The sequence below is a fragment of the Bufo gargarizans genome, chromosome 3 (assembly GCF_014858855.1).
Source record: "Bufo gargarizans isolate SCDJY-AF-19 chromosome 3, ASM1485885v1, whole genome shotgun sequence".
NCBI classification, from domain to species: domain Eukaryota; kingdom Metazoa; phylum Chordata; class Amphibia; order Anura; family Bufonidae; genus Bufo; species Bufo gargarizans.
In genome coordinates this window covers 457317515-457330572 of record NC_058082.1, presented here as the reverse complement: position 1 = coordinate 457330572, position 13058 = coordinate 457317515, and the positions used below count along the sequence as shown (strand labels likewise).

General features: G+C 44.1%; 1 protein-coding gene across 1 annotated transcript in view; it reads left to right on the top strand.

The window, feature by feature from the left end:
* LOC122932279 (amine oxidase [flavin-containing] B-like) overlaps positions 1-13058 on the top strand; it is a 102510-nt gene that overhangs the window by 53132 nt on the left and 36320 nt on the right. The window contains exon 11 of the mRNA XM_044286608.1: positions 890-947. Coding sequence (XP_044142543.1) covers positions 890-947 — 58 coding nt within the window. The remainder of the gene's footprint in view (positions 1-889; positions 948-13058) is intronic.

The following is a 13058-nucleotide window of genomic DNA, read 5'->3' as shown; positions in this document are numbered from 1 at the left end:
AGGGAAGGAGGGAGGATGGAGGGAAGGAAAGGTAAAGGAAAAACAGGTAAAGGAGAAGATAATGGTTACCAGTCAAAATAGCAATTTAGTAAACCTTTTAGAAAATGGTCTATGTACAGACCTCTAAGAAACATAGAAACATAGAATGGTATGTTTAACTCAACTCAAAATAAACACAAATAAACAATTAAACACAGTTCCCTAAGAACAAATTTGTCTTTTCTGGTGTCAGATATGAAGTCCATTTTTCCCATGTGTCCTCAAATCTTTGCACATTATGGGCTAAAGTCCACCTCATTTTTTCAAAACTCTGTACTTTCTTGACCTCCAGAAGATGTTGGAGATGTGGAGGAGAGATAGGGACATATGCTCATATTTGGTATAAATGTCCTCTAATTGTTCCTTTTTGGGAAAAGATTAACAAAATTGTTAATGAGGTTTTTAAAACTAAAACAAGTTTTTCTCTAGATCTGATTTTGTTTAATTGGTTTGATGTGTGTCATGCTGATATCAAGTCAGAGTTATGTATGCTTTTCCTCAATGTGGCCAAGATACTAATACAGAGGAAGTGGCTGCAGAAAGAACCCCCAACGCTGAAGGATTGGTTTCTAGAGGTCAAGAAAGTACAGAGATTTGAACATTTTATGACAATGGGTAAATCAGCCATTTGCAATATGCTTTGCTCTAAATTTATCTGAAGAATAATTTCTTTGTATTAGCCATATTCTATTTATTTCCTTGTGTGACCTCTAGAGTAAGATGTATTACAGCCCTTAGATGCCATTTGTTTTATAGCTGTAATTGCATTATGAATACTTCTACTAAAATACTGTCCTCAGAGAGCCATGAGTAACTAAAATTCACGATCTGAAAAATCTTCCCTTAATAGGAAAATAAAAATATGTGAATGCTATGCCAAAGTTATGGGAACCGAAGAAGCTTTGCATGTAAGTAATTACTGCTGTATATAATAACTAGAGATGAGCGAATCGAAGTGGAATTAGATCCAAATTTCAGGAAAAATGCGATTTGCACCGAATTAGAATTTCCTCATGCTTTGTGGTAAAGAATCGCACTTTCTCCTAAAATGGCTGCTGCAGGTATTAGGACAGGGAGCAAGGAACTCTGGGAACGAGGGAACACCCACAATGCCATGCATGCAGCTAATCAGCAGCCAGCCAGCCGTGTGATGTCACAGCCCTATAAACAGCCTCAGCCATCTCGGATTCAGCCATTTTCCAGTGTACTTAGTGCAGGGAGAGACGTCTGCAGGTGCTAGGGACAGTGCTAGGAAAGACTTTAAAACTTTTATTTTGCTGTATAGAAGTTCAGGGAAAGGATAGGGAGGAATCATTCCACAGTATTAGAACAGAACAGGTTCAGTAGGGGAGTTTACAGCCTGGGTAATAGGAACAATCTGATTACACCTTGCTGCACTGACTGCGGATCCAAATTGCCATTATTTTGCTCTGTAATTCCAGCAAACTGTTCTTGTGGGGTGCAAGTGCTGCTTTATGCAGCTATTAACAGGGTATATTATAAGGAAATATTTCTACGTCTTATTTGCCCTTGTGCAGTGCAGTTATATGTTCTAAAGCATTTTATGGGTTGTATTAGTGGGGGAAAAAAAGCTTATTAGCTGTTGTCTGCTGAAGTTAGAAAATTACAGCCCTTTTTGGTGTGTATTAGTGGCACATAAATATATATTATTTGCTGTTCAGCGGTGCAGTTATACAGGGAGTGCAGAATTATTAGGCAAATTAGTATTTTGACCACATCATCCTCTTTATGCATGTTGTCTTACTCCAAGCTGTATAGGCTCGAAAGCCTACTACCAATTAAGCATATTAGGTGATGTGCATCTCTGTAATGAGAAGGGGTGTGGTCTAATGACATCAACACCCTATATCAGGTGTGCATAATTATTAGGCAACTTCCTTTCCTTTGGCAAAATGGGTCAAAAGAAGGACTTGACAGGCTCAGAAAAGTCAAAAATAGTGAGATATCTTGCAGAGGGATGCAGCACTCTTAAAATTGCAAAGCTTCTGAAGCGTGATCATCGAACAATCAAGCGTTTCATTCAAAATAGTCAACAGGGTCGCAAGAAACGTGTGGAAAAACCAAGGCGCAAAATAACTGCCCATGAACTGATAAAAGTCAAGCGTGCAGCTGCCAAGATGCCACTTGCCACCAGTTTGGCCATATTTCAGAGCTGCAACATCACTGGAGTGCCCAAAAGCACAAGGTGTGCAATACTCAGAGACGTGGCCAAGGTAAGAAAGGCTGAAAGACGACCACCACTGAACAAGACACACAAGCTGAAACGTCAAGACTGGGCCAAGAAATATCTCAAGACTGATTTTTCTAAGGTTTTATGGACTGATGAAATGAGAGTGAGTCTTGATGGGCCAGATGGATGAGCCAGTGGCTGGATTGGTAAAGGGCAGAGAGCTCCAGTCCGACTCAGACGCCAGCAAGGTGGAGGTGGAGTACTGGTTTGGGCTGGTATCATCAAAGATGAGCTTGCGGGGCCTTTTCGGGTTGAGGATGGAGTCAAGCTCAACTCCCAGTCCTACTGCCAGTTTCTGGAAGACACCTTCTTCAAGCAGTGGTACAGGAAGAAGTCTGCATCCTTCAAACATGATTTTCATGCAGGACAATGCTCCATCACACGCGTCCAAGTACTCCACAGCGTGGCTGGCAAGAAAGGGTATAAAAGAAGAAAATCTAATGACATGGCCTCCTTGTTCACCTGATCTGAACCCCATTGAGAACCTGTGGTCCATCATCAAATGTGAGATTTACAAGGAGGGAAAACAGTACACCTCTCTGAACAGTGTCTGGGAGGCTGTGGTTGCTGCTGCACGCAATGTTGATGGTGAACAGATCAAAACACTGACAGAATCCATGGATGGATGGCTTTTGAGTGTCCTTGCAAAGAAAGGTGGCTATATTGGTCACTGATTTGTTTTTGTTTTGTTTTTGAATGTCAGAAATGTATATTTGTGAATGTTGAGATGTTATATTGGTTTCACTGGTAAAAATAAATAATTGAAATGGGTATATATTTGTTTTTTGTTAAGTTGCCTAATAATTATGTATAGTAATAGTCACCTGCACACACAGATATCCCCCTAAAATAGCTAAAACTAAAAACAAACTAAAAACTACTTCCAAAAATATTCAGCTTTGATATTAATGAGTTTTTTGGGTTAATTGAGAACATGGTTGTTGTTCAATAATAAAATGAATCCTCAAAAATACAACTTGCCTAATAATTCTGCACTCCCTGTATGTCCAAAAACCTTTTGTGGCGTGTCTAAGTGGAAAAAAATAGCAGTGCAGTTCTAAAGCCCTTTTTGGCCTGTATTAGTGGCAAAATAAAATATATTATTTGCTGTTCAGTGGTGCAGTTATGTTCTAAAGCCTTTTTTGAGCATGTATTAGTGGCACAAAAAAAAGTATTTGCCGTTGTGTGGTGAAGTGAGAAAATTCCAGCCCTTTTGGTGTGTATTAGTGGCAAAAAAATATATATTTGCAGTTCAGTGGTACAGTTATATGTTCTAAAGCACTTTTTGGCGTGTCTTAGTGGCAAAAAATATATGTTCTATAGCCTTTTGTGGAGTGTATACGTAAGTGGAAACAAATAAGGGCCTATTTGCGGTTCAGCGGTGCAGTTAAACATTCAAAGCCCTTTTTGGCGTGTATTAGTCGGAAAGAAAAGGGCTTATTAGCAATTGTGTGGTAAAGTCAGAAAATTACAGACTTTTTGGAGGTGTTTTAATTTCCTTTTTATTTATTTTTTTGATCTAACAATATGTTAGACACAGAAGTGCTAGGCCATGCACAGGGGAGTGGAAGAGGCCTAAATGTTTTTAGTGCAGGCACAGGTCGCAGCAGAGTAAGGGGGCATGGCAGCCAGAGTTGCAACGAGAGGCCTGAGCTCCCGGTGTCATCTAGCGGTCATGTCTTGACCAGCAACCCAGCGGTTCTTGAATGGTTGACTCTGTCATCCACTTCATCCCAAGTGACATCAGACACCCCAGCCAAGAGTCCGTGGGTTTGTCAGACACAACCCTTAGTAGGCATGGCCCGGGAGCAGGCCCTGTGCCCTCACCTGTCCTCAACCTGCCTTTGTTCTTTTCTGTTCCCTTAGCCAGAGAAGTATTATATGCTCTGGGCTCAGCTCCACTACACAGCGAGGACGAGCTACTAGAGGACAGTCAGCAGCTACTGGCCAGCCAAGATGTGAAGGAGACATCTGCCGCTTCCTCCGCTAGATGGGCTAGTAGTGATGAGGAGAGTGGCGTGCGAGGTGGTGTTGCGAGCGGTCAGGCTCCTGACCCAGAGACCGTTGAGGAGGACATCAGTGACATGCAGACAGTTTTCGATGATGATGTAGCTGATTTTACTTAGGAGCCGGGTGAACTAGGGGCTTCATCATCATCAGTAGAAGAGGGTGGCAGCTTGCCCGTGAGGCACCGGGGGAGTCAGCAAGTTGCTAGCGTGGCCGGGAGCCAGCAGGGTGGCAGCAGTGGGAGGTTGGGAGCCAAACGTGCCCCGTGTAGACCATTTGCTTCGCAGGAGCCTACCTGCCCTGAAAATAGTGGTGCAGGGGTTCACGGAAGCAATGGCGGTAGCAGTCAGCCAGTGTGGAGTGTTGGGGGTAAAATCACATACTCGGCAGTGTGGCAGTTTTTTGTTAGGCCGCCGGAGGAGGTGAACATGACCATTTTCAGAATCTGTAGGCAGAAGGTAAAGCGTGGCCAGGGTGCTAATGTCACCATAAAGTGGCCTGTGAGAACCATGGCTCCAATGTGGTGGTCCAGTGTGCCGAAGCAACTGCTGCATCACCCAGTGGCACGTACCCGATTTTAGGCAGTCAAGGCTCCACCACCTCAGCCGAAGGGAGATGTCTGTCCTTCCCATCAGCTGCTGGTCCTGATGCTTCTGCTCCTACTTCTCGTCAGTCATTCCGTCAGCAATCGATCACTGAAGCGATTGCCAAGAGACAACAGCATGCGAGCACTCATCCAATGGTGCAGAAGCTGAATGTGCTCCTGGCCAAGTTGCTGGTGCTGCAGTCCCTCCCTTTCCAAGTGGTGGACTCTGCACCTTTTAAGAGAACCGCTGGCTTGTGCCAAACCAAGGTAAAGAGTCCCAAGCTGTCATTTCTTTGCCAAAAAGGCAGTACCAGCTCTGCACACATATGTAGAACAGAAGGTGGGCCAGTCATTGAGCATGTCGGTGTCTACCAAAGTGCAGAGTAGCGCCGAAGTTTAGAGCTGTAACTATGGTCAAGGACAATACATGTCCTTTAAGGCTCACTGGGTAAATGTGGTTCCTGCACAGCCACACCAGCAACTTGGCCAGGTGACACCTACTTCCGCCCTCCACACTTTCACGCCGTTGGTCCTGCAACAATGTCCGCCTCTGCCCCCCCACCGTGTCCACAGCCTCCACTGCAGGGACAACTCACAGTGCCCCTCCAGCGTACCACATGTGCAGGGCATGGCAGTGTCACGCAGTTATGCACCTCGTTTTCCTGGGCAAACAGAGTCACACAGGGGAGGAACTGCTCCGTGTCCTTCTTTAAGAAATCGAATACTGGCTTTCTCCACGACAACTCAAGATCGGAACCATAGTGACCGACAATGGGAAGAACATGGTGTCAGCGCTGCGTCAAGGAGGGCATATGTGTTCAATTTGGTTGTCAAGCGTTTCCTGAAATCTTCCACCCTTGTGCAAGATGTCCTAAAAAATAGCCAGGAAACTTTGCATGCACTTCAGCCACTCGTACACCGTACACCTCAGCATAGGCTATGTGATGTTTCCACCCGTTGGAATTCCGTCCTTCATATGTTGGACCGACTATACGAACATAGAAAGGCCATAAATGTGGCCTACTCCTGATGCTGCTGCTGCCACCACCTCAACACTCTGTAATTGTACCACTCTGTGGCCTCCTGATGCTGCTGCCACCTCCACACTGTCATTGTGCCACTCTGTGGTCTCCTCATGCTGCTGCCACCTAACCACTATGTCATAGGACCACTCTGTGGACTTCTTATGCTGTTCCCACCCTCCCCACTTAATTAATGGGCCACTATTTTGCCTTTCGGCCTTGCTGACATAATCATTTATTTGACCCTTCTTCTTATCTGTCAGAAAGATGGAAAAATGATACACACAACGGATCCTGTCTATGTAACAGCTGTAAGCCCTGCGTGACATGGTCCTTATTTTGCATCAGAATTGGCTTATGATTTGGTAGCCAAAAGCAGGAGTGGGTGCAAAACACAGAAAACATGCAAATATTCTATTCACGTGTCATCTCTGTTTTGGATCCATTCCTGTTTTTTTTTTTTTGCTTTAGCAATACTGTTGGATTACTGACCTAATACTGACCGAGTGAAGGCTGATGCTCCACAGGCAGGATAATTTTTTGGGGGGTTATTGCTCCAACGGATCAGAGGAAGGGCAAAATAATTAGTGATGTCAACACAAACTTACTGCTGACACCCTCTTCACTCTGTCGGGCGGGGGCTCTACTTGTATAAGCGTTTAATAGAACAGGTTCTGTAGATAACTATGTGTAATCAGCTGCCGACGGTGTAACAGGAGTGCGCTTCTTCTTGGCGCTAACATTGACCTGTAAGGCTGAGTTCATACATTAGTTATTCGGTCAGTTTTGGCCCCGTGAATCGAAAGTGTCCTGAAAAAATATGTTTGACACTCTGGGGTCTCCTAGGACTGAATCCAACTACTATCAAGCCCTTTGACGGAGACTAATATGCGCTTATTCTTAACGCTAACATTGACCTGTAAGGCTGAGTTCACACTTGAGTTATTTATTTTTTATTTTTAAATATCCATTTATTTTCATTTTCTTCTCTATACAAAAACAACACATATTGTTACTACACAGGATAGTTACTATATAACAATAGCAGACTGCCTTATCGCATAACACAAGATCCTACACAGATTATAAATATAGCTGTAAATTCACCAATAATAGAACAACTAAACCTATGCCCCCCCCCCCTCCCGGGTTGGCTGTCGTCACTGCAGCCCTGGTACACACAGACAAATTTAGACTAGTAACCGTGTCTGAACAGTCACACGTGCCGCTCTCCGTTTTCTTTCCATATCCTCATAAAGTTTGATTTGTTGGAGGTACAGAATTCATTTGTTTATCAAAGGTGGGGAGGCAGAGCCCTAATGTTTGACCAGAATGACTTTTAGCGCCATCAGACCCCTCAACCAGATCTGTCTGACCCGAGCCAGGACTTCCATATCTAAAGCATAATATCCCAGTATCACTGTCAGCATCCCAGGGCTATATGTCGAAGAAGACTCCTTTTGTAGAGCTACAAAGATCTGTTCCCAGTACCTTTTTATTTTACTACATCCCCACAGTACATGCCCAAAGTCTGCGTTCACATACCCACATTTAGGGCAGCCGCAGTCTCGGCCTTTATTTTGGGGGAATTTCGCTAGAATTTTTGGGGTATAGTACAACCGATGCAAGATCTTAAATTGTATTAATCTGTGAGCATTAGAGATTGTGGCCTTTCTTACATTCCTAACTTGAGTTATTTAGTCAGTTTTGGCCCCGTGACTGCCCAAATAAGTGAAATGTGCAGTTATTTTAAGGACTGTTTCACACGAGCAGATGCCGTGCTTCACATCCGCTGCGTGAATAACAGCCAAGACCCGATGCGGACAGCAGAAGCACGGAGCATTAACATGATTGATAATGCTCCGTGCCTCTCTGTGATCTCTTTACTACGAAATCACAGTGAGATAAAGTTGTCACTGTGATTTCATAGTAAAGAAATCACAGAGAGGCGCGGAGCATTATTAATCATGTTAATGCTCCGTGCTTCTGCTGTCCGCATCGGGTCTTGGTTGTCATTCACGGAGCGGATGTCACGCACTGCATCTGCTCGTGTGAAACAGTCCTAAGAGCGACGCCTGTCATCTGCATGTCATACTGACTCACAGTGCTGTTTCACTACCACAACAGACTCCCTATGCGTGTTACTGCAAGGCACAGTGTTCTATGCAGCCAGGAAATAGCAATTTTTTAATGCGATTCGCCAGGAATTAATTTTGATCAAAACCAAATTATTTTGAAAAATTGGGCGAATCGGCCAAATCGCATTTTTGAGAAATTCACTTATCTCTAATAATAACAACTCTAAATTGAGATGCAGTCATGAAATATATAATAATCAAATGAGAAAATAAAGTTTAGCAAGAAAATCTTTGTCATATCTTCTCTGAAGTAATGGAATCATAAAGTGTGATATGCTTTCCCACTTACTCATGTATTACTACAGGGAGTGCAGAATTATTAGGCAAGTTGTATTTTTGAGGATTAATTTTATTATTGAACAACAACCATGTTCTCAATGAACCCAAAAAACTCATTAATATCAACGCTGAATATTTTTGGAAGTAGTTTTTAGTTTGTTTTTAGTTTTAGCTATTTTAGGGGGATATCTGTGTGTGCAGGTGACTATTACTGTGCATAATTATTAGGCAACTTAACAAAAAACAAATATATACCCATTTCAATTATTTATTTTTACCAGTGAAACCAATATAACATCTCAACATTCACAAATATGTATTTCTGACATTCAAAAACAAAACAAAAACAAATCAGTGACCAATATAGCCACCTTTCTTTGCAAGGACACTCAAAAGCCATCCATCCATGGATTCTGTCAGTGTTTTGATCTGTTCACCATCAACATTGCGTGCAGCAGCAACCACAGCCTCCCAGACACTGTTCAGAGAGGTGTACTGTTTTCCCTCCTTGTAAATCTCACATTTGACGATGGACCACAGGTTCTCAATGGGGTTCAGATCAGGTGAACAAGTAGGCCATGTCATAAGATTTTCTTCTTTTATACCCTTTCTTGCCAGCCGCGCTGTGGAGTACTTGGACGTCTGTGATGGAGCATTGTCCTGCATGAAAATCATGTTTTTCTTGAAGGATGCAGACTTCTTCCTGTACCACTGCTTGAAGAAGGTGTCTTCCAGAAACTGGCAGTAGGACTGGGAGTTGAGCTTGACTCCATCCTCAACCCAAAAAGGCCCCACAAGCTCATCTTTGATGATACCAGCCCAAACCAGTACTCCACCTCCACCTTGCTGGCGTCTGATTTGGACTGGAGCTCTCTGCCCTTTACCAATCCAGCCACGGGCCCATCCATCTGGCCCATCAAGACTCACTCTCATTTCATCAGTCCATAAAACCTTGAGTCTTGAGATATTTCTTGGCCCAGTCTTGACGTTTCAGCTTGTGTGTCTTGTTCAGTGGTGGTCGTCTTTCAGCCTTTCTTACCTTGGCCATGTCTCTGAGTATTGCACACCTTGTGCTTTTGGGCACTCCAGTGATGTTGCAGCTCTGAAATATGGCCAAACTGGTGGCAAGTGGCATCTTGGCAGCTGCACGCTTGACTTTTCTCAGTTCATGGGCAGTTATTTTGCGCCTTGGTTTTTCCACACGCTTCTTGCGACCCTGTTGACTATTTTGAATGAAACGCTTGATTGTTCGATGATCACGCTTTAGAAGTTTTGCAATTTTAAGAGTGCTGCATCCCTCTGCAAGATATCTCACTATTTTTGACTTTTCTGAGCCTGTCAAGTCATTCTTTTGACCCATTTTGCCAAAGGAAAGGAAGTTGCCTAATAATTATGTACACCTGATATAGGGTGTTGATGTCATTAGACCACACCCCTTCTCATTACAGAGATGCACATCACCTAATATGCTTAATTGGTAGTAGGCTTTCGAGCCTATGCAGCTTGGAGTAAGACAACATGCATAAAGAGGATGATGTGGTCAAAATACTCATTTGCCTAATAATTCTGCACTCCCTGTAGATCATGAGATTGCTAAGCGATTAAAGAAAATGAGCTCATTTGTAAAATGGAATTGGTAAAATGATAAGTGATTCTACATCATAGAGATTTAAAATGATAGCATAAGGCTACTTTCACATTAGCGTTTTTTGCGGATCCGTCGTGTATCTACAAAAACGCTTCTGTTACAATAATACAACCGCATGCATCCATCATGAACGGATCTGGTTGTATTATGTCTTCTATAGTCATGACTGATCCGTCTTTAGCACAATTGAAAGTCAATGGGGGACGGATCCGTTTTCTATTGCTTCAGCGAAAAAGGATCCATCCCCATTGACTTACATTGTCTGCCAGGACCGATCAGTCTTGCTCCGCACCACATCGCGGACAGAAAAACGCTGCTTGCGCCGAAGGAAGGAAGCCGGCTGCAGGAGTTCATCCTTCACTCACTGCACCTGCGCCGAATACTAAAAGGGATGCCGCAGATGCGGGATTTACAGGACACTGAGGAGAACTCGAAAGTCAATCAACTGGACCTGGGTGTGCCAAAGGGTGCGTAGACCGAGCCTCTAGGTGCTGAAGCAACGCCCTCATAGCACCTAGAGGCTCATTAGTATATTTTAAAAGTCTTTACTTTAAGAGAACGGCGGCAGGCAGGGAGTTATAAAGCATACTGTTATGTACTGCTGATATTAGCACATCGCTAAGGTCAGTCAGCTACATAACGTTATTTCTCATTACAGAAACCCTTTAAGCATCCAGTAATGGAAGTGCAACACTTCTCTTTCTCTTTATGCATTGCAACCACTAAGCTCTGCAACTTTTTTTTACAGGTTGCTCTGGACTGCAGATTTAGCTCTGCGGGATCTAAGTCCTCGTCTATAATTAGTTGGTTTTCAAATTATGGCTAGTAGGCTGAGGGCTATTTTACCCAGACATGTGACTATGGAAACTCAAAGGTCCCATTTATACAGTTTTTCTCCACAGAACTTCTACTCATACCTCCTATTATACGGTACCTCTGTCATGCTCCTTAGTATATCCTTGTTCTTTTTCTCTGCTTGTTTGCATCTTTGCTTGTCCCTGGCTGATTTAATCCAGAGCAGGGTTCAGCTATGTCTGCTCTTCTTACTTTCTAACTCTAGACTAGACTGGTTATAACCTGCACCTCCCTCTAGACAGAGGATTCATGTCCAACTAGTGGCTGGATGTTATGGCACAGTAATGCACAATACATCACACTTCTGATCTTTTATGCAGCATACACATAGGAAAACACATATTTAAGTGGAACCACTGCCTTACCAGTGGAATACTGGGGGTCTAGTAGCGTGGCCACCCAGTACAGGTCGTTCTCCTTCATCCTTTTAATGAGAGGGTCCCTCAACAGACATGACAGCATGAAAGACCCCATTTGCACAAAGTTGGATGCCGAGCTAATCATTTTCCGTTCCTCGTCCTCACTGATGTCATTGACGGTCTGTTCTTCCCCCCAGCCACGTACAACACCACGGGTCCCAGATAGGTGACAACAACGAGCACCCTGGGATACCTGCTGTGGTTGGTCTTCCTCCTCCTCAAAGCCACATTCCTCCTCTGACTCCTCTTCCTCATACTCCTCTTGCAGCGTTGCCGCAGGTCCGGCAAGCAATGATAACAAGGCTGTTTCTGGTGGTGATGGTGACCACAACTCTTCCTCTTCCTCTTCACGCTCATCTACAGCCTGATCCAGCACTCTTCGCAGGGCATGCTCCAGGAAGAAAACAAATGGGATGAAGTCGCTGATGGTGCCTTCGGTGCGACTGACTAGGTTTGTCACCTCCTCAAAAGAACGCATGAGCCTACAGGCATTGCGCATGAGCGTCCAGTAACGTGGCAAAAAAATTCCCAGCTTTGCAGAGGCTGTCCTAGCACCCCGGTCATACAAATACTCGTTGACGGCTTTTTCTTGTTGGAGCAGGCGGTCGAACATTAGGAGTGTTGAATTCCAACGTGTCGGGCTGTCGCAAATCAAGCGCCTCACTGGCATGTTGTTTCAGCGCTGAATGTCTGAAAAGTGTGCCATGGCCACACACCTTCCTGGCCTGCTTGAGGACGTCCTGTAAGCCTGGGTACTTAGACACAAAGCGTTGTATGATGAGATTCAACACATGTGCCATACACGGCACATGTGACAACTTGCCCAAATTGAAATGCCGCCAACAAATTGCTTCCATTGTCACACACCACTTTGCCAATCGCCAGTTGGTGCGGGGTCAGCCACTGATCCACCTGTGCGTTCAGGGTGGACAGGAGTGCTGGTCCGGTGTGGCTCTCTGCTTTCAGGCAAGTCAACCCCAAGACAGCGTGACACTGTGGTATCCGGGATGTGGAATAGCCCCTGGGGAGCTGGGGGGATTCAGTTGATGTGCAGCCAGATGCCGCAGCAGAAGAGGACTCAGCCGAGGAGGTTATTGAAGAGGATGGAGTAGAGGAGGTGCCAGTAGGCCTGCCTGCAAGTCGTGGTGGTGTCATCAACTCCGCTGCAGAGCCACGCATTCCATGCTTGGCAGCCGTCAGCAGGTTGACCCAATGCGCAGTGTACGTGATAAACAGTACAGACCAAAAGTTTGGACACACCTTCTCATTCAAAGAGTTTTCTTTATTTTCATGACTATGAAAATTGTAGATTCACACTGAAGGCATCAAAACTATTAATTAACACATGTGGAATTATATACATAACAAAAAAGTGTGAAACAACTGAAAATATGTCATATTCTAGGTTCTTCAAAGTAGCCACCTTTTGCTTTGATTACTGCTTTGCACACTCTTGGCATTCTCTTGATGAGCTTCAAGAGGTAGTCACCTGAAATGGTTTTCACTTCACAGGTGTGCCCTGTCAGGTTTAATAAGTGGGATTTCTTGCCTTATAAATGGGGTTGGGAGCATCAGTTGCGTTGTGGAGAAGTCAGGTGGATGCACAGCTGATAGTCCTACTGAATAGACTGTTAGAATTTGTATTATGGCAAGAAAAAAGCACTAAGTAAAGAAAAACGAGTGGCCATCATTAGTTTAAGAAAAATTGGGAAAACTTTAAAAGTGTCCCCAAGTGCAGTCACAAAAACCATCAAGCGCTACAAAGAAACTGGCTCACATGCTCATCTCTGCTGCGGAGGATAAGTTCATCCGAG